Raw genomic sequence first — 24,057 nt, forward strand, 5'->3', positions numbered from 1 at the left:
CTCTAGTATGAGCCTTTCTACGTCTATTTTGTCTTGACAGCCATTGTGTCAAGTATATGATGTGTGTTTTGAAATTAGTACATACTACATGCAAATTGGTTTATTTTGATTCTTGAATGTTTCAAACTTTTATGTACCTTAAATGTAGAAAGGTGTTGAATCATTCATTGTTTGCCAATGGTACGTATTTTTACGTACATAAAAAATTTTACTGTACGGAACACCGTACAGTACGTACATATACACAACGTACAGTACGTACACATCAACCTTGGTGAGGAGGTATCCCTAACATGGAAAGAGGCTTATAAGTGGAGGCATAGTTATAAGTAGTTACAGGGTTAAAAGCTTATAAAAGCATTGGGGTTAATTATGGCCTATATAAGTGAAACCTAGGCTCATCATAAGTTATTACGATCGTCTGGTCCGACATCGTTGCTGATATCGTTGAGCATGGCCCATCAGGGATGTTCACCGGCGACGACACCAGTAGGGTGTGGCTTGGTGGTATGGGATGCTAGGTCTTACTGCGGGGGAAATTCTCCAAGGTTATAGCTATGGCCTCCAGCTCGCACAGGGGGGAAAGGAGGGGGCGGAGGGGGAGCGGAGGGGGGAAGCGGAGGGGGGTGTGTGGTATATCAAGAGGATTTAATAGCTGGGAGATGAGCCTTAAGCCTCACTCCTACGTGGTTTCTTGTCAAATAGTTCTAGGGCTGGGTCCAGGAGGACCTTACATTGGTATCAAAGCCTATATCCGAGGTGAAAGGTAACCGTGGACTTGATGGCCATGGAAATGGCTAGGAAGGCATGGGTCCTCCAGGGAAGGGAGAAAGCAAACCCTAACACGGTTATGGGTTACCTTATGTGCATGAATCGCACAAAAGAGAGGAAGTGTCTTGCTCATGGAGGCGACATGAGTAATACTCGCCTTGACTAGGCAGCCAAAAAGCTAAGGCCAGGCCTTAGAGTTAGCATATGGGCCAGGTTAAGGCCAGTCATGCTTGGCTGTGTGGGGCACCCAAGCCAGCCATGGCTGGCTGTGCTGTGCGTGGCGCCTATAGCTAGGAGGCGCCCTTGTTCACACAGCGCAGCCAAAACAGGTGGTCTCCTGTACTCACAGTAGGGTTACAGCATATGTATATGGCAGCCTGGTTCATGCGCAGGGATGTCAAGCACCAATCCAAGGCAGAACAGAGATATGGTGATGTCAAGCACCAGCGCAAGGCAGAGCAGAGGGTTGCACCAACTGGGCAGCGGGAACAGGCTGGTACAGGACTGTGAACAGACACGAGCTCAAGTAGTCACACGGTGGCCTGGGGCTACCAAGGAAGTGTGTAGGATCTCGTGGCCATGGGGCTATCGCTAGTTTGGGGTCATTGGTGGTTGGCAGGCTCGCAGCAATCTGACATCAGGCTCATGGGTGGTTTAAAGCACAAAATCTACGGTTGGGTGGTGAGTCACTAGCCATATATATATATATACCTAGATGAATCCAAGAACATGCCCAAATTCACCTTTTTTTTTTTCCGAGAAAAGATCCTTTCATTCGTTATAAAAAAAACGCCCACTGGGCTACAAAACCCCTCTCTTGCTCATAAGAAGGCAGAGCAGAGATGCAATCAAGGCAACTAGGGAGACTCTCCCTAGGTGCAAAAAAGTACAAATACAAGTACAAATAACTGAGAGGCTATATCATACAATAGGAGGGGGGAAAATCCGAACAGGTGGCCTGTAGTGCCATCGGGGGGGTACCCGCGTGTAGAGTATAGAAGGGGCCGCTGCGCCAAGTGGTGTGGAAGGCCTGACGCCGCAAGATCGCTCGATCCAAGTCACCCCGGATGCGGTCATACTGTCCTCGCAGGGTGTGAATCAACTCCTGCCAGATACTCCGAACAATCTCTGCTAGTGGTTCCAGTCTCCCCTCAAAGGCCCTGAAACAACGGGCTCTCCAGGTGAACCATATGGTGAGGCTACTGAGGAGCTCCCATCGTAGATCCCTCTCTTGTGTCCAGCCGGCGGACGAGAAATCCGGTGAAGGAACAAGGCGAGGCTGGCCCCGAATGAATCTGATGGCCTGGCTGTCCTGCTCCGACTCGTATCCCAGAGCAGGCCCTGACAAAGTCGACCAAGCAGCGGCTCCCCACATATACATGCCCTCTGGAGAGAGAGGGGCCAAAATGCGCAGAATCCTCAGCCAAATCTGAAGAATCTAACATTAAGTAAGCACCTTGGGAGTAGTCCAATCATACAATTATCCACGTATCAATCGCTGTGTCTCCAATGGGTGGTTGCATCTGACGTAGGCCGACGGAAGGCCACTGTAGACAAGCCAGGTGCCAACTACAGAGCCCCTGTGGACAACCAACCACTGGAAAGTCGAGATCCTACGTGCCTGTCGGCTAGCCCAGAGCCTGGTCCAAAAATCCTCGAGGAACTCCTGTGAGAGTCCCTGTAGCCGCCAATGCTCCGATGCAGCTGGAGAGACCATCCTCCTCGTAGTAAAAATATGCCTCCCCAGCCGAACAGTGTACTAGAAAAAGGTGATCTCTCTGGCCTCGGGGGACGCATAAGGATCATGCCACTCGTACTCGCCAGGGTCCCACTGGAGCCGGGCCAAGGGGCGCGCAGCATATGCCCATATGCGCCAATCAGAATCCACATCTGCAGGGTCTGGATCAATATGCCACTTCCGAGAAGCGGCGGCCACTACCCGTATCCTCTGAAAGATGCACTCTACAACCAAAGGCGACTCCGCCTCCACTCTCTAAAGTCTACCCTCATCCTGTATCTCATAGTAGAGGCATCTACCATCCTCAGTGCAAGCTCTGACAGCAATCAGGATCTCCAACTGTGTAAAGGCTCCCATCCACCGTGGGGCCGCTCGCTCGAAAGGCGTGAACCACTCCTCAGTGAGTGCCTCCTGAATGTCATCCCTCATAATCAGCCCCCCCCTCTGAAGTGACTCAACCTCTCCGCCTGGATCTCCTCCGGGAGGCTGCAAAACGCCCGCCAATCTCCAAAACTGCGTGCTGGGTGGGCCTGCCGCCAATGGTCCCTAGGCTAGACGAGGCCGAGACCCCAACATATGACCATGCTCTGTGCGTATCGCGGGGCTCCAGATGAGCGGCTGTCTAGCCCGCTCCTCATCACAAGTGGGAGGTCTCTGAGAAAGCCCCGGTCTCAGCAGCTCCCAAGCTCGCAGGATGCTCAAGGCAAATATGTCCTCCCATCCTCTACTAAGGCCTGTCCTTCTCATCTCTATGAAGATCCACCGTATCTCTGGTGCCCAAGTGCCCCCTGTTGGGGGAGCTCTAGCCTACAGCCGCTAAAAAAGAAGCTCCTTCCAAGGCTCAGCACCGCCTGGAAGCAGCCCCCGAACAATAAGCTTCCCCAACAAGGCTCTACTCTGATCAGCTGGATCTATAATGCCCAAGCCCCCTTGGGCCAGCGGAAGAGTGATAACTGCCCAAGCAACCTTAGCCCGGGCCGGCTGACCATCCCGCCCAAACCAAAGAAAGTTCCTAATCAGCCTCTGTACTTGGCTGATGCAAGAGCTCGAGAAGATCCAGCAAGACGTGATGTACCACATAGTCGCTAAAAGCACCTGATTTGTCACCACCACCCTCCCAGCCAAGGATAGCCGAGCTGTACCCCAATATAAAAGCTTCTTCCGAATGCTCAGAAGAAGCGGGGCGATCTGCTGCTCAGGTGACAAATCAAGTCCAATCTGGCATCCCAGATACCGCACTGCTGCGCCACGAGGAATCCATCTAAAACCCGGGTCTGGGCTCCATGACGGAGCGGGAGTGCTACTGATCCAAAAAGCCACTGTCTTGCGCCACTTGATCAATGCTCCCGAAGCCACACCAAAAACTTGTAGCGACTGCACTGCCCTCTGCAGATTGGCCTCCTGGCCATGCAGAAACAATGTCGTGTCATCAACAAACTCAGAATCGAGAGCAAGTCCTCACCCCGGACTGGAAGCTGGAGTCCTCTCAAACCAACCTCCTCTGCTGTCAGATACATGCTCATAGCCTCTGCAAAGAAGTGAAAAAGGAACGGGGCGAGAGGGCATCCCTGACGGACTGATCTGGTCAACTCAAAACTCGGCCCCCATCCTCCTGCCATCAACACCTGGCTACGAGCTGTGGAGTATAGAGCCGCCACTCCTCGAATCCAGTCTGGCTCAAAACCAAGGCGAAGTATAGTGCCCTCTAGGAAGCCCCAATCGACTCTATCGTATGCCTTCTCAAAATCGAGAAGCATCACGACCAAGTCCTCACCGAGAAATCTAGCTCGGGCCGTCGCCTCTCAAAAGGTGAAAATGTTGTCAAGGATACTGCGCTCCTTGACAAATCCTATCTGGGTAGCATGAATCAACTCCCCAAGGAAGGGCTAGATCCTCAAACTCAAGGCCTTTGCTAGGACCTTGTAGACAGTACTGAGGATCGTAATAGGCCTCCAATGCCGAATATCATCTGAAACTCCCTCCCCCTTGGGGATAAGAAAGATCAAGCCCTCTGAAAAGCTCTGTGGCATCACCCCAGTGTCCAAATCATACTGAAAGCCCCTGTGGAGGCTTGGCCCCAAAAGGTCCCAATAGCGCATAAAGAAGGCAGGCGTCAATCCGTCCTCCCCAGGGCAACTATGACGTGGAAGGACCCTCAAAGCCTCAACAAGCTCAAAGTCTAAAAGGGGCTCACCCAAAACTGTGCGCATACGATCTGTGACCCTCCTCTGCACATGGGCCCACACAGTCTGTCTGCAAGCATCACGTGCCTCTGTGGCTAGCTCCGCTGAAAGCAGGTCTCTATAGAACTAAGTGGCAATGGCTCTAATCTCCCCGGGCTCACTGGCTAACGATCCGTCCTGACTCCTGAGCTGGCGTACTCCTGCTCGAGCATGGCGGGGTCTGGTGTTCTCAAAAAACTCCCCAGTCACTCTATCACCAAGCTGCATCCACTGAGAGGCCTGGCGATGATAGTAGAACTCATGTCTCTGCTCCTCTGCCTCTCTAACCTCCTGGCGTGCCTTGCTCAGCTGGGAAGCCACCCACTCACATGTAGGCAGCTGCTCCTGAAGACGCTGAAGCGAAGCAAGGCTACGTCTCAAGCGACGCTCCCGCTCTCGAGTCTCTCCCAACCGTGTCAAGGCTGTAGCGTGCAGAAAAGAGCTGAGCTCGATGAGTCCCTGGGCACACTGGCCGGCTGCATCCAGGTCAGATCTTTGGCTATCATGCCATATCCTCTCAATGTCCTCAGAAAGACTGGGATCTGTAAGTATCCTCTCTGGGATCCTCAACTGCAAGCTGGTCTCCCGTGTCCTCTCCTCCAGTGTCAAAATAACTGGCGCATGGTCTGAAAAAGAGGTACCAGCAAGAATGCCAACGGAGCCACCACGCTCCCCGAACCTGTCGCCCACATAGAAGCGATCAATCCGTGATAGATTAGTCCCTCCCTGCCGGCGATCCGACCGAGAAAAACTAAGACTGTCCTGAGAACGAGAGAGAGCCTCATGCTGCCATGCATCAGTGATCCGCAGTGTCATACAAAATCGCTCCCAAGCTGCAAGCTCCGTGCCGTGCACTGTAACATGACTGCCTCCCACCCTATCGACCGGGTCCTCAAGCATGTTGAAGTCTCCCCCAACACACCAATGTGCGGCCTCGGGCAATGCATCTGTAACAAGGGTCCAGAACTCTGCTCTGGCACATCGAGCGCACCAAAGTGCTCATCGTGCATCCTCAGAATAACATACTGTGCTCTACCAGGCACAATGACCCCGCGATCCACAATGGCCACCATACATACTCCTCCCTGCCCACCCAAGGGGCCAAAACCTGCAGACCAAAATGTGTCCCATCTACCAAGCATCATCGACCCATATCTCCGAATCCTGCTCTCACTCAAATGGTGCTCCTGCATCATCAGAATATCAATACTGCCCCCAACCAGGCATCTCTGAAGCTCCTGCCTCAAGCAACCGGGGGGAGGAACCATAGGAGGCGAAACAAACTGTCATCACTGGGAAGCCCAAAACACCAGCTAGTGGGTCAGACGCAGGATCGAAGCCATGCTGCCACCGTGCAAAGAAGGCTTGCACCGTACGCAATGCAAGGGGACTCATCGGTGATCTTTGCAAGTTCGCTTAGGAGACTCGCCTATAGAAGATCCCTGAGCTGTCCGCGCACAGGGTGGCTACCAACAATTTTGCAAAGCAGGGTGGAGGCCTCAAGTGAGGCAGCAGTCCTGGCGAGAACCTAATGTTCCACTTCAGAGAAAGAAATGCAAGCAACGGCGACCTCGATCGAGGATGACAGAGTGGCTGCCATGGTGTTCTCCTGAGGGCGAAGGCCAGAATAGGCTAAAGCTTGCCGAATATAGCAAAAAAAAAAACCCCAGAAGCCTGGAACCACCAACCTGCAAGGGAGGGTAGAAAGGAGAGAGGCGGAAAAACACAGAGGAGGACGAAAAAAAAAGGGGAGGGGGGAGGGGGGGGTGCAAAAATGGAGGGGGGGATGAGGCGCGTGCGCCGAGTGAAGAGGGTGAGGCAAGGCAGAGGAGAGAAGCGGGGGGGCGGCCCACGCAAACAGAGTAATGGGAGGAGAGGGGGGGAGGGAGGTGTGAGCTGCACAGAGAGAAGGGGGGGGGGGGGGGGGGGGGGGGGGGGGGCTACTCGGGAAACACACAAGGAGGGAGGGGGCAGCAATGTGACAAAGAGGAGAGGGGGTAGGCTGAGGCGCACAGCAAGGGGGGGGGGGGTGTGCAGGTAATGCGAAGGCAAGGGGGAGCTCAAGAGTTTGCACGACGTGTCAGAGCATTACATTTATGAATACAAAAAGAGGATAGCCAAAGAGAAGAAAAAATCTGGTATGATTATCGGTGACTCTTCTACTACTCCTGCAGGTAAAGATGATGTATCAGCAAATTATGTGCACGATGATTGGGCTTTCTGTTATACCACCCCACGGATCTCCTAAACGGAAAACACAGAGAGGGGTGCATGCTCGCTCACCTCCCAACTGTAGGTTCTATGCTTCGAACCACCCCCAAGCCAAGGGCTAAGGTCTAACTTCCACAAATCCATGCCAATCCTTCGGCATGTCAATCTATTCTATGCCACATACGTGGCTCGCATCTTGGTCGAACTCTGACCAAAGCAAGGTTACAACAACAATACCCCTTGGTTCACTTATATGGTGCCCACTACTACTATAAATAACCAAACTGTTATAAATAGCCATGATTCATTAATAATAACCTTAGCCACCCATATTAGTCTGCTTTTTCCAAATCCCAGGGCTCCCCTAACCTTATTGGATTACGCCCACTAACCCAAGGATTAGTAACCAGGTATAAAACATACTTCTCCTACTCTTGGAAACAAAACCTGTATAAGAAAGAAAACTGAGTCTTGGAACATCAGATAAGTCCTCAACCTCAACAAACTTATGAGGAATCACAATGCTATCTTGATCTCTCAACATCTCTTTCAATCTACTGACATGAAAGACTGACTAGGTGCAACAGGGAAAACTTAAACTACATATGACAATTGACTCCATGATTTAGTTCACACGTCTAATCTCTCCACTCATAACTTTGTCACAAGAACTGGCTAGATCTCCAACCACTATTCACACAACTATCTAAGTGGAGCCAAAGACGAACCAACTCAAACCAGAGTCGTGAGAAATATGACAATCCCTAAATCCAATTCCCGAGGAATAGAAAAATTTGACATCACACAGACAATTATCGTAGCCAACTAAATTACCTATCCTGTAAGGATTAGGTAATTCCCCGTACCTAGGGGGTAAAAATACCTTCCCTCTATGAGAACCACAGAACTATCAGATATCTGAACACTCTAGTCATAAATGATCTCTGAAAGTGTTCCCATCAAGATCATGTCCAAACCAAAAAACTCTTGATATAATCCTCCTTCTACACCATAATATCTATCGAATGCACAACTATGTAGTTCACTTAACAGTAGGTCAATCCTTTCTAGGGCAATCTGCACCTACAACTATATCTTCAAGTTCTAATTCCCAAGAGAAAACTTGGGTTGACACCCATACCAAACATAACCTGTTCGGTATCATCATAGGCAGATCTTAATCAATCAAATGATCTCTCAGTGCTGAACATGTGCAATGTTTCACCAAAACTAATAAATCCTCTCTGCTGCTTGACAGACTAAGAACAAATCAGCATGAGTAGGAACCTATCTCAGTCGAACTGACTAGTTAAAGTATCCAGAAACTTCAAGTTCCAACTCAACCCACTATGTCAAGGTAATGAAGATGCAAGCAAAATCTGCCAACATCAACACTCTTCTGGAACCATGTCAAACTAGTATAGCGCCATCAAGCAATACCCTACTACACAGTTCTTAATAACAGCCATAGTAAAGCTGATGACTTGGATATCTGCCACGTCAAAAGCGTAGCCAATAAACTGTACATTTGCCACATCCGACGTGTGGCCAAGAAAACTGGATAGACATCTACCGCGTCAAAGGCAAGTACACCTACCCCATGACCAAGGCGAGTAAAACATCAATTTTACTATCCAGTAAATGTGAGTTCTGGATAACTATCCCATCAGAGGCTAAAACATCTTCCTCGACAGAGACCTATAAACCTCCACATGTGACAAATCCTGGGATCTCATTCCACTAGAACTTACCGCATATACGTTGTCACAGGTTTTTTGTGCTCCATACAAATGATATCTCTACTACTCCAGAAAGATAGGAATGCACTTGTGAGAGTCTAGAGGTGATCTAGTATAGACTGGGTTGTGCTAGTTTATTGTTTTGTGTGGTTTAGCTTTATTAGCTTGAGATAGAGATTTGCGTTTGTTATACATTGCTGCATATCATTTTCCTATTGTACAAATATAGCATGGTTGTCAGTGTGCTAGTGATGGTTTGAGTCTTTTAGTGTAAGCTTGGGAAATGATGACATCAACATATACTTTCTCTTCTTACTTGACTTGGGATGCAGTTTATACTTGTTGAAAGAACTAAATGATGAAGGGATGTAGGGGTTGAGGATGGCAGTTCATTGATGGTGGGTAGTGGCAACCTCATGCAGGGAAAGACTTTGGACATGGAATCCTCTTAATGGATGCATATGATGAGTGGAGCATATGGCTTTCACTGGGTCGAAGGAGCAAGAGCACTCGTAACTAGTTGGTGTTTATGATGGAAATCCTTGAGACATACTTATCCATTTGATGCTAGGTGGAAACCAATGTTCATGTGAACAAATAGAAAGAGTTGGTTTTCTTGGAGAGTTGGCATGTGTTGCCCCAAGTTTGAGTGAGTTCAAAAATAGTTCTACTTTGATTTTGGGTGGGTTTGAGATTGGTCAAAGACGACTACTACGATTTTGTCTTTGGTTTCTTGAACCACATCCGAAATATTGTTTGCATTGGATTCACCATGGAGGTGCTTGGCTCCTTGAGGACTGAATATGAATGGTTTGTACTACTAGAGCTCCCCGAATGGATAGGAAACCTTCACCTATCCCCACATTTACCTAAGGAGATCTTCCATGCTGAATTTTGTGAAGAAGAAGATCTCAATTGATCCAGTTGTAATCACAAAGTGTGGCTTGGTAGACCTTGTAACTTCAAAATATATATAATGTCAACTCTAACTTAAATAGTTTACTTTCAGTGTTGTACCAGATGCAATTGAAAACTCTCTTACTTTCTTCCACTATCACAAGGTTTCACTTGTACAGTTATCCTTGAATGTCAAAGGAAGTTGCATTCAAATTGAGGAGAGAGAATTTCGCTAGTGTTGATGGTTGTCTAGTCTTGTTACACTTGTGGTTTACGATGAATCTCGGCTAGCTATAGAGGCAGTTCAATTTAAAGGCCAAGTCTCACAACGTCTTACAAATCCATCACTCCTCAGCTCATAAGTCTTCCGAGAGATTACCAAAGATTGCTAGCAAACTCTTCCGACATACAAATTGAACCTTCTCGGGAGAATAAATCTATCCGAGAAAACCACTAACCTCAATATTAGCAAGACCTGCTTTGAGTCTGCACCTCTACAAAGTATATGTGCGCACATCAAGATCCCTCTCAAAATTCTATGTGAAGCAAAGAAGCTTCAACAAGCATCTAGTAAAGCATAACCGATTTACCTGCATCTGGTAAAGCATAACCACTTTACCCAAAACATAGACCCAATCATAGCTACAAATACCAAGAAACTACATAACACTCTCTCCGATCATCTGCAATCCACAATCACATTCTTCCTCCCTTCTTATATTGATTTTTCAAATCAATTGCCACTTCTCTTCGGTCCAGAAATCCACCAAATAGGAAAATAGATGTCTCGAGAAACCCTACATGTAACATATCCTAGCGTCCCATACCACCAGCATACACTCTATACAAGACCCCTTTAGACAAAAGATTAAGTCGGAGCAATTCCTTCTCAATCCTGCCTTGACACAACCAAACTCCCACCTGAAGAACATAGACTTTCAGCTCAAGCCACCACATCAAATAAGCCCTATATAACAATTCCTAACACTTCCTCTTGAGACTATTGTACAATGTAATGTAAAACACATGTCTATTGCAATCCTACCCCAAATAAGATCTTGAGGCTGTCGTAAGTGTAAAACACTCATCCACGACAATCCTGCCTCAAGTAAAACTATGCTTGTAGCAACTCACTAGTGTAAAATCATACCTGCACAAGGCTTGAGTATAGCTACTACAATTAGATCTTGTGAACCTCAGTCCAAAACACAAGACGATGGTCTCGAGGAATGCTACGTTTACCTAGAATAGTACCACTTCTCGAACGAAACAATAATCCCAATATGAAGTTACTAAACTCTCCCAAGGAATCGACCATACACACATTTCCACCTTTGTATCTACGCAATAGAAACTCAAGCCCCATCCAACGGATAAAATCCATGGATGATCAAGTTCTATCAAAAAACCAGACACTCATAGAGGAAGTGATAGCATCTTTCATCTCGAAATCTGAGACAGAACAAAGGTGCATCCACAATGCGCCCTAAGAAAGCCTACTATCATCACAACATGCAAGATCGTTCAACAAATGTCATCTCCATTTGTTATGATCCTGGGCTAGAGTACCTACGTGAGGCAAAGGCATCTAGAAAGTCTAGTATAGGTCATACCATCATGTTGTGTATATCACACATCTGCATATAACATGTCCATCATGCTATGTATACGCACATCCGTACACATCCATCAAAAGAATGTAGTCGAGGTAGCAAGTGGAGTGGTCTAGTCAATAGGTGAAGCTAGAGGAAAGCATTCCCTGAGGATATGTACTCAGAACCAATGCATCATTAAGCTCTCAGATCAGTTCCAAAGGCCCAACAAACAGGCATGCATGATCAGTTCCGGCAAGTGACCGGCCACTGTGTTAAGGAAAAGGGATAGCAAGCATGGGGACAGCAACGGAACAGATGCTACAAGACTCGAAAGCAGAGCTCAGAGGTGGAAGGTATTCAAGCAAAGTGTCAAAGTCAAAGTCAAAGCTAAATTAGAAGGTCAATGTCACAAGTCGGTAGTCCAAGGAGGAAGGATGACCAAGTGTCCACCCCATCATCAAGTTTAGCAAGAGGGGATGTCACGTGCACACCCATGCCATGGCTAATCTTCAGCATGAACAGCATAATCCCTGATTAATATGACAGTTAGGACAGCATATAGAGCATCATCAGCAGTAGCATCATCATCACCAGCAATAGCATCAACATCAGCATCATCGTCATCATCGTCATCAGTAGCATCATGATCACCAGCAACAGCATCATCATCATCAGTGTCAGCATCAGCATCATCAGGCATGGGAGCCCTGTCGGCAGCTAGCAGACACCAGTCGACAACCAGCAGCAGTCCTAGGCAGCAGGCGGCCAGCACCAGTATGAATGGGCAGCAGTGTGGACAATGCAATAAAGTAAGCACAGAAATATAAAAGGTATTATATGGATAATACTTGTCCAGAACAGGCCAATAGCAACTACAGCTGGCTAACCAGCACCTCTTGCAGATATATAAGCATAAGTCAGCCTTTTGCATCATTCATTCAGGATATTCAGCGCATTCAATCATTTGAAGAAGTAGATATCAGTAGAAGTCATGTAGAAGGGGCCAGAGGTCACCCCTAAGGGGTTGACCAAGGGCCTATACTATGTACAGACTTTCATGTCACCTTTTTGTACCATATAAATAAAGAAAACCCTGACACCAACTCTCTCTCTCTTCTTCTCTCTTCTCTGTCTTTATCATGTTTAATCAGAATCTTGTCCTTAATCAAGCTTAGGGCTGTGGATCAGTATAGCTATGGCCTCTAGGCTCAAGGGAGAGTCCGGAGGACCCTATGGCTGGAAAGTGAGCCTTAAGCCTCGCTCCTACGTGATTCCTTGTCAGATTACTCCAACCTCACAGGTGAGAGCTTCACATTAGGGCTTTGATTTTGATATACATTTTGCAAAGGGATTCACAAATACTATTGATGCCTTAAGCCTGATTCCCATTGTAATATTATCTTTTTCAAGAAGACTCAACCTAGTATTTCCCACTCCTTGGGAAATCCTGTGTGTTAATGACCAGTATTTTGGTCCCAATTAGCAAAAAGTCCAGTCGGGCAAGCCCCAATTACAAGAGAAAATGATGATGGTGATTGTTCCAAAAGAGTTGAGTCTCTCTACTGAGTACCTGGGAATGGAGGGAAAGCTTCTTTATAAAGTTCATGATAACCCTTGTGCCAAAACATTCTCGTTTCTGATATGCATTGGGCTTGGTCAACGTGTCTTTTGGCCAAGATCATGGTTGCCAAAAACATTTCATAAGAAATCACAAGAAATGTTTCATCAAGTTTTGAAACCAATCATTCTCAAGACACGCCTCAAATCTTGAGTACATACTCAGTACATGTATACATATTTGAAATATACACAAATGTGCGTGAGTTCGTCTGCTAAATTGACCTACTTGACAGGATTTTGAGTAATAAGACTTTAGCCTAGTGTAGCAGCCAAGTACACAATTCTCAAATTTCTGCCTAGTCTAATAGTCAAGTTCACAATTCTCAGATTTCTGCCTATTGATCAAACACTAGAGGTTATGCTTCGTAGGATGATTATATTCTGATTAGAGGCTTGTTCCTGGTGTTGTGATCACTTTAGAGTTCAGAAGAATGGAGATTACCTGTAACCTTTTGAGCAGGCTAAGCAATAGCAAGAGAGTCGGTAGCAAAAGACCCAAAAGTGATTGCTCTCGCTCCTGCTCTAAGCTCATCTCAATGATTCCATCATCTTCACCATCATCCTCCACCATGTAATCTGTTTCCATGGGAAGCTATATTCAGACTTCAAATTTTCTACCGAAGAACTGAAACACATTCAAAACAAGAAATTAAAAGCAGCAGTATAAGTAAAAATCACTGCACCATAATCAATCGTTGAACATTGTAGGACACCAGCACCATATTCTAGAAGAATATACAGTATAGACATGGCACCTTCTCCAAACAGAACTGCAGCCATACCCTCCTCACAAGCAACAGTCAATCAGAAATTAGGTTCAAGCATTCCAATTGAAAAGAACTCATATGTCAGAGAGTAAATTACAGCAAGCTTGATTGAAATTGATGCACTTGCATCCAGGTAGTAGCAACCTACTGGATGGCAGGATACCGATGACATGATACGCATCGACACAGTTAATTGTATAACCGCCGTATCAGGAAGAACAGTTCCCGAAGCCCCTAGCATAATGCCTCTTCCCAGCAGAGTATTAACCGTGGGAAGTTCTGTGCTCACAGCTGACTCACCAAATGTATTGTCCATCTCAACAGGATCAGAGGTAGGGAGCCCCCCAACTGCTACTGAAGTGACACTGCCTACAACTAATGCTGCAGCATATCGTAGAAGACCAACCGGTCCTTTCTTGTGAAATATAACTGCAGCATCAACCCAGTCAAGGAGACGGGCACACAATGCATCTTTGTTACCAGATCCTAAACCATGACTACCAACAGCTATGTCAATGGTTGTTGGGGAGCAATATTGCAGAGCTTTCTGCAGGGACAAAGCATGAGGCACCCATGCTGCGAGGCTACTGGCAACTGGATCTATGAGTATGACCTGCATTACTTCTGCTGCAGAGTGTAGAACAGCCCTGTTTAAAGCACGTGCTTCTGCAACATAAAACCAGCTTATCAGCAAGAAGCAACCTCAAAAAATGAAGAGGAGTGCGCACACATACGCAAGCTGAAGGAAAGGCGGGCTGCATGTCTGTTGTTGGGTATTTGCTCAGCAGAAAAAGAAATACCTTTTATGTCAGTTGTTAGAGAATGAGATTCTGGTTGCAAAGCTTCCACAAGTAGCACAAAAACCTGAAATGATAAGATGCAAAGTTACAAATTTAAACTTTCAAAAGACATATAGATATGCAGGTATCCCACAGCTCTAAGAAGTTCAAAAAATCATGAAATTCACCTCAGGAAAGTACGCAATGGATGACAGCGCGTGTCTCCCAGCCTCTGATCTGCAGACTCCCACATCACATTTTAGCCTCTAATAGCACAATGATCGAGAAGCAAGTCACCTAAATGAAGATGAAAACCTGCTCAGGACATAAGCTTCATTGTAAATTGAGAATGTTCACCTTGAGAATACCGAAAGCTCCCACAGTAGCCAGAGGAAACTCTCAGAGTGCCTAGATGTACTAAGTAAACGATCTATGACAGTGATCTGCAAATGGCAAGATAATGATTGTGACTTGGATTGTGTTCTTCAGACTCAGATAGCACATGTTGTATCTGTATACAGTCAACCTACGGGAAATTTTACCGACATTATTCAGAACATAAAAAATAGGTGCAACCTACAAGAAATGTATGCTTAAAAATTCACGTGCGCTCAAGCACAAAAGTTCGGATTGGGGGGGGGGGGGGGGGTTGGTGGGTTTGGAATTTGGGGGAGAAAATAAGGAAATTTCAAGAAAAATCACAACTTAATGAGTGGGTGGGTTTGGAATTTGGGGGAGAAAATAAGGAAATTTCAAGAAAAATCACAACTTAATGAGCAATGAATGGGGCAAACCTTCTTGGAAAACAATTGAATGCAGCAAATCAGTGGGAAATTTTTTGAGCAAAGGTTCGGAAACACACAATGAAAACAAACATGCCACTCTGACAGAATCGAGTTTCCAGGGTTCTAGGTCAGGAGACCATTGCCTCCCATGACTATAGCTCAATGGCATCCCCTACCACAAGTATTTGAATCTACAGCACCTGGTATCACTGTTGCTTGACCTTCAATGGCACAGGCAGGTTGTTTCAACCTTGTTCAAGGACTATATGGATCAAGACTATTTAGCTGATAATATCCTGGACTTACACTAACCATCCTGATATGGCCTAGCAAGAATCTCAATGGGAAGCCGAAGAGTTTCTTTTAAAAGAATGTCCCTTGAGCCATACCTGTTCCTGAGAAAGAATACTGAAGAGAGAGAGGGAAAGAGCTTTAATAACACATCTGTGAGAGAGAGAGAGAGAGAGAGAGAGAGAGAGAGAGAGAGAAATGAAATGAAATGAAATGATATATTAACGTCCTCAAAAGGCCAAAATGACCTATGAGACCAAGAAGGTTACAACAATTGGTGGATCTGATACAATGTCTGTGTAAGAAAAGCTAAAACAACTAAACAACTAACTAAAACTGAAACAACAACTATGAGGAAAAGTAAGGTACTAGGAGCTCCTAATGGATAGCATCTGGGAAGGAAAACTCCAGCAACAAAGGTAAGCATCATATACATCACTATCCAAAGATGTCTCTCATCGGTCGATGGTGGATATCCTCAATGTCCTCCATGGTGAGTACTCTGACTAGACGTCTCCCATGCCGTGCTAGTATGGTCCTGATCCTCTGTTGTAGTCTCCGCCGGTGTCGAGATGGGCCTCTCATCTTGGGGCGCCTGGACCGCCCCAGCTCTATAGCCCGATCAATCAGTGTACCTCTGGAGAGAGACTCGATGAGCTTGGCATTCAGTGGTGGAATCTCCAAACCATGGCACGCTTCATTCAGAGTCTAGTAGCAGTTCGTAAGAAACTTGCAACTCTGCAGCAAAGGGACCCAGCTCTTCTCAGCAAAGCAGACTTACGCTGGAAACAATACCCATTTTGAGAAGCTCAACAAATTCTGCAAATAATGGCAACTCCAACCAACCAGACACAACCAGCTTTGCATGGTCAGTGTGCAGCCAAACCCAAGTGCTTCCTCTCTGTGCAACGAAGCTCCTGCCTCCTTTTTGACGGCTTCTACAGAACCCCATCTTCTCCAATTGGTGACCTTCACAGAAAGTGATGCTCAGCTCCATTCACAATCTGCCAAAACAGCCAGTTATCCTTGTGGTGTTGGTGCAGCTCTGAAAACGCCTCCATCTTGGTGGTACATTGTGAAGCAGCTCCAGCTCCATCTTCATCACGTGATCTCAAACGGCAGTGTGCATCGAATCTTCATCTCCAGCTTCGTTATCTTTTTTGATCGAGGGAGAGTATGACTCCCATGCTTCAGTTGCGTTTGGGTGCCCTACCCAGATTTGTGGTCCAAAATGGTTATAATCATGTGCATTGATGCGTGGAGAGCTAGTTTGGGCTCTCGGGTTTGTCCTGGATAGGTAAATGTATAAAGGCATGGCTCCATCCTCGTGTGTCCTCATTCCAACCAAACTTGTAAAGCACCCCTAGTCGGTGAGGGTGGACAAGGTTAAGAGAGGCCAGAACTGGAGTCAACTTGCCCGGTCTACTCGAGCTGTGTTGTGACTCGGAGTATAAGGGCAGGCACGTCCTTATGTAAGGAAAACACGGCACCAAGGGGGAGTGTTGGAAATTGTGGTGATGGACAAAATGTGTGTTCAAGGGGAGCACATGAGCCTTATGAATGTCCACATGTGTGGAGGTCTCGATATGACCTTAGAAAAAGGTTTATTTGTATGTGTGTGATCAAAGGTTGTGGTGTCCAAAATTGTGGTGATGGACGAAATGTGTGTTCGAGGGGAGCGCATGAGCCTTATGAATGTGCACACGTGTGGAGGTCTCTATATGACCTTAGAAAAAGGTGTATTTGTATGTGTGTGATCAAAGGTTGTGGTGTCCAAAATTGGTTGGTGACATTGTAAAAGGTGAATAGGTGGATGTGATTGAGGAAATTCAGGAGATTGAAAGAATAGTGGGAAGTGGAGAGATTTGATGTGATCTGATGGCGATATTAGGAGAGCTGATAGTGGATCTGGATGCTAATCAGGGAGCTATTAATTAATGTATCCTCAAGCTCATTTGGAGAGCTGATTCGCAATAAGATACGTGCGGTTTTTTGTGTTTAATCTAATTATTGTGTCGAACTAAGTGTGATTAGAGCATAATCTTGTCTAATGAAAGCTTTCTTCACTTGCTACGAACTTACCTAGCTTCATGTAATTTCAAGTAGATGGAAGTAATTTGCTCAGAAAAAACCTAGCTTGTGTACAAACCTGCCAATGGAGGCCATGGCTGAAATCTGAAAGGAAACTACTGGGAAATACTGTAGAACTGCTTCTAGGACAGCCCGAGGCAAAAAGGTTAGTACGCTTTTCGTATGCATATTACGGTTCAATATGCTTAAGGACGTAGCAATTTTAGTTAAAAGCATTTATCCTCTATCCCTTTTTTTGCTACCCTGAAACTTTCAAAGTATTCCCATAAGAAGGCATTTATCTTGCAACTCTGCCCTTAAACTTACTGCATGCCACTTCCTTTCCGTTTTGTAACTTCACTCTATGCCCTTCTGGGCTCCCTTACCTGCACTGTGAAGTGCTCCTTTTGCCTTACTGACCTCGGCTCTAGACTTTTCTAGCCTTGTAGGCTAGTATTAGTTGACTCACCCCCTTCCTACTCTACTCCTAAGTCCCAAGTGCATCCATCAAATTTTTCATCTTCACAGTATCCTTCGAGAAACTTCCATTTGTGTTCTCTTTAGAAGGAGAACATTCAGCCTGTGACTGACTGAGGTGCCTCATTCTTGAAGCTCTTCATGATTAAAAGTTCGCCGGCATTTTGAACTTAGGACAGGAGCATTTGCTGAAATTCCGCAGTGCACATGCAAGAAAATGATTATGTTACAATGCAGTTGCATCTGAAGCAGCAAGAAGCAGCTGCAACAGCATATGAGCGTGAAGTAGTGCATGGGAGGTAAGCAGGAACGATGGCAAAGAGCAACAAGAGAGGCAACAGTGACAGCACACTCCACTCAGAGAACAAAACAGAATTATGTCCTGTTCGAACCAAAAACATACCAAAGAGATAGCAAGCATATGTATTGCCTACAAAAGTGAAAAACATATTTGCCAGAAATGTTTGGTGAATTGAAAGCAACATCCAAAAAAAGCTCACATGAACCTTTCAAAAGCATGGTACCATTAACACCCAGAAAAAAAGGAATGGGGAGTGTGCATGTTTTGGGCAGAGAATACTCACCACTGAAAGATTTGTACAAAGCACGTGTCCAATGTCCTGGGTTTTGCATATGAAACCAGCAGACATCAACGAGTATGCATGCCTCAAATTTATAAAATCTCTTCCTTTAAGCTCTTCAACTCCTACTAGTGCAGCAATAAGGGCTGCTGCTGCCTCCTGATCCGATGCAAGGAAAAGTAGACCTGCAAATATCAACTGAATCATCAAGTAGCAGGAGAAGCTTCCTTTGATAAGTCAAAGAGGCACACAGGAAGGCTCTGGCATTGCTGCTTTGAAAGAACAAACCTGACCGTGAGCTGATTAATGACAAGACGAGAGCTTCAACATTGCCGATAAACTCTAGAAAAGAATCGTTAAATTTCCCAACAGCTGCCCTCATCCATGGGACTGAAAGCAACGCTGCAAGGGAAGGAATGAATCGTCTTTCCTGTGGCAAGGAAACAAAATACTAAGTTAAGATGCCTAATGAGAACAATATACCTCTACAAAACCCCTCTTTTCTGCGGAACATCAATCACATGCCTGCAGAACCGACAAAATATGTGCGTTAAGGTCTTTGAAAGCAAACGAGTATTTAGAAGCAGAAATCCAGCTGAAGATTGCATTGGGGGGCAAAGTAAAGGCATTATCATCTCCATCCAGTATGAACCAATGTGCCATCTGAGCAGGTGACCAGTCTTGTGGGAAATCTTTGGCATTCAAGGAGCTCTGTCACAGATAAAGAAAGGGATTTAGACTAAAGTAGTGAAGCAAAGAAGACAGACTCACGAGCAAAGTTGTTGATTTACCACAAGCCCTTTCAGAGATGAATTGAGCTTCTTAAGAGTATGTTCTAAAGGTGCAGGCTGGCCTGTCACATTAGAAATTTCCAGCAAAGACTCCACTTCGCACTGCAAGAGTTTGACAAATCAGGTAAGAGAAATACTGTCCTTGTTGCACATTTAGCTTGCAAATGTCCAAAAGAACGTTTTTTTTGTAGAGGGTTATGTGATATATTATAAGCACCAGGGTTTAAACTCACACCCCTTTCTGGGCAGCATGGTATGGCAGCACGGTATGAGTGCCACTCCCAACAGTCCAACAAACACATGCACGTGCACGTGCAGACACGCACACACGTATGCATGCACACACCCCAAAGGACAGAAAAAAGAACCCAAATTTGAAACAATGGGAATGCTGAGTAAGCTCACAGGAAGGTATTCCCTTCATGCAATTTCTTATATTCTTGCCTGCAAACCTTTTACCTGAAATTCTGAAGCAAGTCGATAGGCATGCAGGTGGTGAAGGACTTGGCAAGCCAACTGGGAAACATTTTGACGTTTTGTCTGCAGCAACGTTTTCAGCACGGAACAGTAGCCAAAGCTCACACTATGCTTTGGTGAAGTAGGCAATGCATTTGGAGGCCACCAGCCTAAAAGCGCCTCACATGCAAAAGCATGTTGACATGCACACTTCAATGCTCCTAAGGTCAACAATACTGTTGCAGAGGACTCAGGAGAGGTGTACTGTAACAAGCTCATGAGAAGATGCAAGCCCCCAGCAACCACAAGCTGAAAACACCAGTGAGCATCCGTGCAAAGAAGCTGTACTGCTGCAAGACCCGCCATCAAATACTCTTCCTGCTCAAAAAAGGGATACAGAACAATTTTATGGAGGGAATGCAAAGTCCACTAAAATCACAATCAATATCAGAGTTTCCACATACCGCAGACATATCTGACTCGATTTTTGAAGACAATTGGAAGCTTTCCTGTATCCAATCGAAAACTGCCTCCAATATTGTGGACACATCTAGCAGAGCTGGTGAGGATTTGTCTACTATGGCATTGTTTTGCCAATGAGCATTAACCACTTGAATTTGGTCTCTGGCTTGCTTCAATCCATTCTTGACCTTTCTTTGACTCTGAGCAGGAGTTTTTGCAAGTGTTGGCCATTGGGGGAAGCCACTCTCAATACCATGCTCAGACAAAACCCTTGAGGCTGCTGAAAGGAGAATATTTAAAACTCTTCCAGCCATTATGTGATCTGGATCAGATTTCATGATCTGAACAGCCAAGCTGAGGAGCTGATGCATGGCTTCTGACTGTTCTGGGTCTTGATAAACAAGTTGTAAGTTCCTCAAAGGAGGAACCAGCTTGATTCTGTAACCCGTCTCATCTTGTAAGGCTTCTGGGAGATCCTCGGGCTTGAAGACAGCTTCAGGTGGTAAGATAGCATCTGATAAGGTGTTATCGATCTCGTGCTCAAAATTAAACTGCCCCAGTTCCTTTACTGAATTCCCATAAACAACAAGTGAAAGTGCACGGTAGCTGCCCCTTATTACCAGATGGTCTGTTACGGCTGCCTGATGACATAACGATCATTACTCAGGATCTATAACAAATCAGGTGATGGGATACCCCTGAGAAGTACTTAGATCAAACAGATATATCTTTGTGAAGAAGCTGACAGACTGATACCAAAAACATGCTTGGAAAGATGCACATCATCTAACAGAGGACCTTCCTATATAAAATATTTCTGGAGGAGATTAACCTGGACTTCAAGTATACTGGTCGCCGAGGGTGAATACAAAAAGGCTGGACAAAGCCGTTTGAATCGAGCTTCTCCTCCGATCCTGACGAAGATCTCAAGTGCAAAGGATTGTGGAAAACTGACCCTGCACAGATTCCAATATGGTATGGTTTGCACTAGAATAGATGGACAATTTCTGGACAAAAACAACAGCCAATAATCACCATTTCCAGATGAGAGAGAATGTTAATAACGTCTATCACTGCCTAGTGTGGACAGCCCTTAAAACCAATGGCAGAAACTCCACCATGAGCTGCCCCTAAGGATCAGGTCTAGCGCTAGACATGGTTAATGCTGGTATCCACTGTTAATCCCTCTTTTCACTTGAACCAATTGCCAATGGTCAGCGAGTTCAAGCTGCTCTAGAATTCCAAAATATCAATAGACTGCCTTCACTCACTAGAAAAGACAATCATCGCTGTCCAACATATGTGAAGTCCCTGCACTGCTACCCAGCACTAGCATGTGCGCCTATATGCACATGCAAGTGGAATTTTAAAACATGTGCGTACATTCAAGAGCATACAGACAAAACTGAGAGTAGAAGTCAGATAAACTGGCCGAGTTTTCTAACAAGAACAACACCAATCATGCTGAGTTGATGGTTCTGGAAGAACACAGAAGAAGCTTCCATCCCAATGTACTAGAGCAATTGTTTGAAGACTAACATGAAAAATGAAAGTTAACAAACGATCGTAGCACAGCAAGGTAACAATCATTTGAATATTGAAAACTGCATACCCTGAAAGTGAAAGAGTTGGGCAAAGAGAGGACGTATGCAGCTCCAAAAATTCGCAAGCACAAATAACCACTGGCTCTGTGAAGCGCACCTGCAAAGAACATAAAAGAAGAAATAATAAAAAACTAAGCTAAAAATTTCTAGAGGCATCCTTGCCATCAAGTCAACAAAGACATTCTCTCTCTCTCTCTCTCTCTCTCTCTCTCTCTCTCTCTCTCTCTCTCTCTCTCTCTGCTATCAGGATCACATGCCTGCCCACCATCTGTTCTGCATTATGTGCACCCACCTGCGCGCAGCGTGCCTGCCCGACATCTGTCCTCACTCTCTCTCTCTCTCTCTCTCGCTCGCTCTGCACGCTGGTGTCCATGGCGTGACGCCTTTGCTCCTTCGCTGCGCGCTGGTGGTCTCCCTCGCTCTCTCGCGCTGTTCGCCGCTGCCCTGCTTACACTGTGCACCCGTGCTGGCAGCGCTGCAGTGCTGACCTGCTCGCGCTGTACACAGGCGCACTTCCACTCACTGCGCCCCTGCTGTACCGTTCCGCCTTCCCTTTTCCCACCTGGCCTTGCTCAGGCCCCCAAGGCAGCAACTAGGAGAAATAACACAATGAACCTACAGGAGCTGGAGGCATACATCAAGACAGTGGAGGACAACACCAAGAAATTGTTAGAAGTCATCTCCTGTCTAGATTTATACACCAGGGCCTTTGTTGTGGGTGTGCCCGCCCTTATGAGGTGTTTTCCCATTTTTCCCCACTCTCCGCATTTTTCCCCTATTTTTTCCCATTTTTCTGAGGCTTGGGAGGGCTGCCAGATGATGCCAGGAGCACCCCAGTGCTGGCCGACTGGATGTTCATCAGTCGTGGGCTTCAGGGCTGCTGGCCGACTGCATTTATGCAGTCGTGGGACCTATTCAGCAGTCGTGGGCATTTTATCTACTGGCCAACTGCTCTTCCAGGGAGGTATATATAGGCCCCCAGCCCCCATACCTTATTTGTATCATTTCTCGGGATCTTCTTGTGTATATAGAGCAGAGTTACACGCCTACATCTGTCTCTCTCTTGTGCTGTTTTTCTGCCTGCGTTTTTGCTCGTGTTCCCAGATTTGGTCATCATCTCCGCTGCATATTTTGACATGGTATCAGAGCCCTAGGCTCTAGATAGGTCTTGGGATTTGTGTGAGCAAGAGGGGGACTGTTTCGTGGCTGATTGGTGGACTGTTTTGGGCTGATCGGGAAGAGGAGAAGCAAGAGGAAGGTGGGCTGATTTGCTGGACAGCCACTTGCAGGTATCAGTTCTTCTTTGTTCCCACCCACCCACCCTTTTCAGAGTACATCCCCGCTATGGCAGATCTGTTTGAGATGGCCGAGAGACATGTGAAGATCCCGACACTCCCCACGTTCCCGGTGGACCGTCAGTTGGACGGGAGCAACTACGGCATATGGAAGGTTATGATGGAATCTGTTCTGGAGTCGTACGACCTCGCCGATTTCGTCGTTGTTGGTGTTCCACGGCCGGAAGTAGAGGAAGGGGAGTTACTGTCAACCCGAAAGGACCGGGAGGCCCAGACACAGATGTGGGATCGTGTCAACGCCAGGGTCCGTTCGTTTATCTTTCTCAACTGCACACCACAGGTAATCAATCATGTAAAGCACATGACGCTGGCCAGAGGTATATGGCAGCATTTGGCCTCACTTTACAACAGGGTATCACCCATGAAGAGGATTTCCTTGGAAGTACAGATGCGGGTTATGAGCCCTGCAAAGTCGTCGACGATGCGGGAGCATATTAACAAGCTGCAGGCTCTTCAGCAGGAAGTTCTCCAGGCTGGGAAGGAGATATCGTCAGAGGACATGGCCATCACGTTGCTGTCACATTTGCCCTCTTCGTACTCAGCATTCTACTCGTCGTTGATTACCAGTGGCAGGCTCAGCACCATCACGTGGGAGGAGCTTGTGCCTATGGTCCTGGACCAGGAGGAACGATTCACGAACCCTCCTCAGGGTGGAGGTTCGGAGGCCTTAACTGGCCAACGGTCGAAAGGCCGTAACTCGGGCAAAGGGAAGGCTTCATCGGAGAAGTCTTCTGAGAAGAAGTCCGACGCTGACCGCGAGAAACTGAAGGCAGAGAGGACCTGTAATGATTGTGGCGAGAAAGGCCACTATTGGAGGCAGTGTCCCAAGCGGAAGACCGAGAAGGG

General features: G+C 46.4%; 1 protein-coding gene across 1 annotated transcript in view; it reads right to left on the reverse strand.

Annotated features, from left to right (window-relative positions):
* Positions 1–24,057, reverse strand: part of EMB2016 (mRNA methyltransferase EMB2016) — a 96,401-nt gene that overhangs the window by 51,122 nt on the left and 21,222 nt on the right. The window contains 14 exon segments of the mRNA XM_086773847.1: positions 13,236–13,369; positions 13,477–13,576; positions 13,709–14,226; positions 14,361–14,424; positions 14,528–14,576; positions 14,697–14,782; positions 18,547–18,728; positions 18,832–18,973; positions 19,069–19,254; positions 19,335–19,436; positions 19,794–20,168; positions 20,255–20,893; positions 21,085–21,208; positions 21,865–21,953. Of these exon segments, the coding sequence (XP_086629973.1) occupies positions 13,236–13,369; positions 13,477–13,576; positions 13,709–14,226; positions 14,361–14,424; positions 14,528–14,576; positions 14,697–14,782; positions 18,547–18,728; positions 18,832–18,973; positions 19,069–19,254; positions 19,335–19,436; positions 19,794–20,168; positions 20,255–20,893; positions 21,085–21,208; positions 21,865–21,953 (2,790 nt within the window).

This window comes from Cibotium barometz, chromosome 34, assembly GCF_041138505.1.
Source record: "Cibotium barometz isolate CiBa-2024 chromosome 34, ASM4113850v1, whole genome shotgun sequence".
Lineage (NCBI taxonomy): Eukaryota > Viridiplantae > Streptophyta > Polypodiopsida > Cyatheales > Cibotiaceae > Cibotium > Cibotium barometz.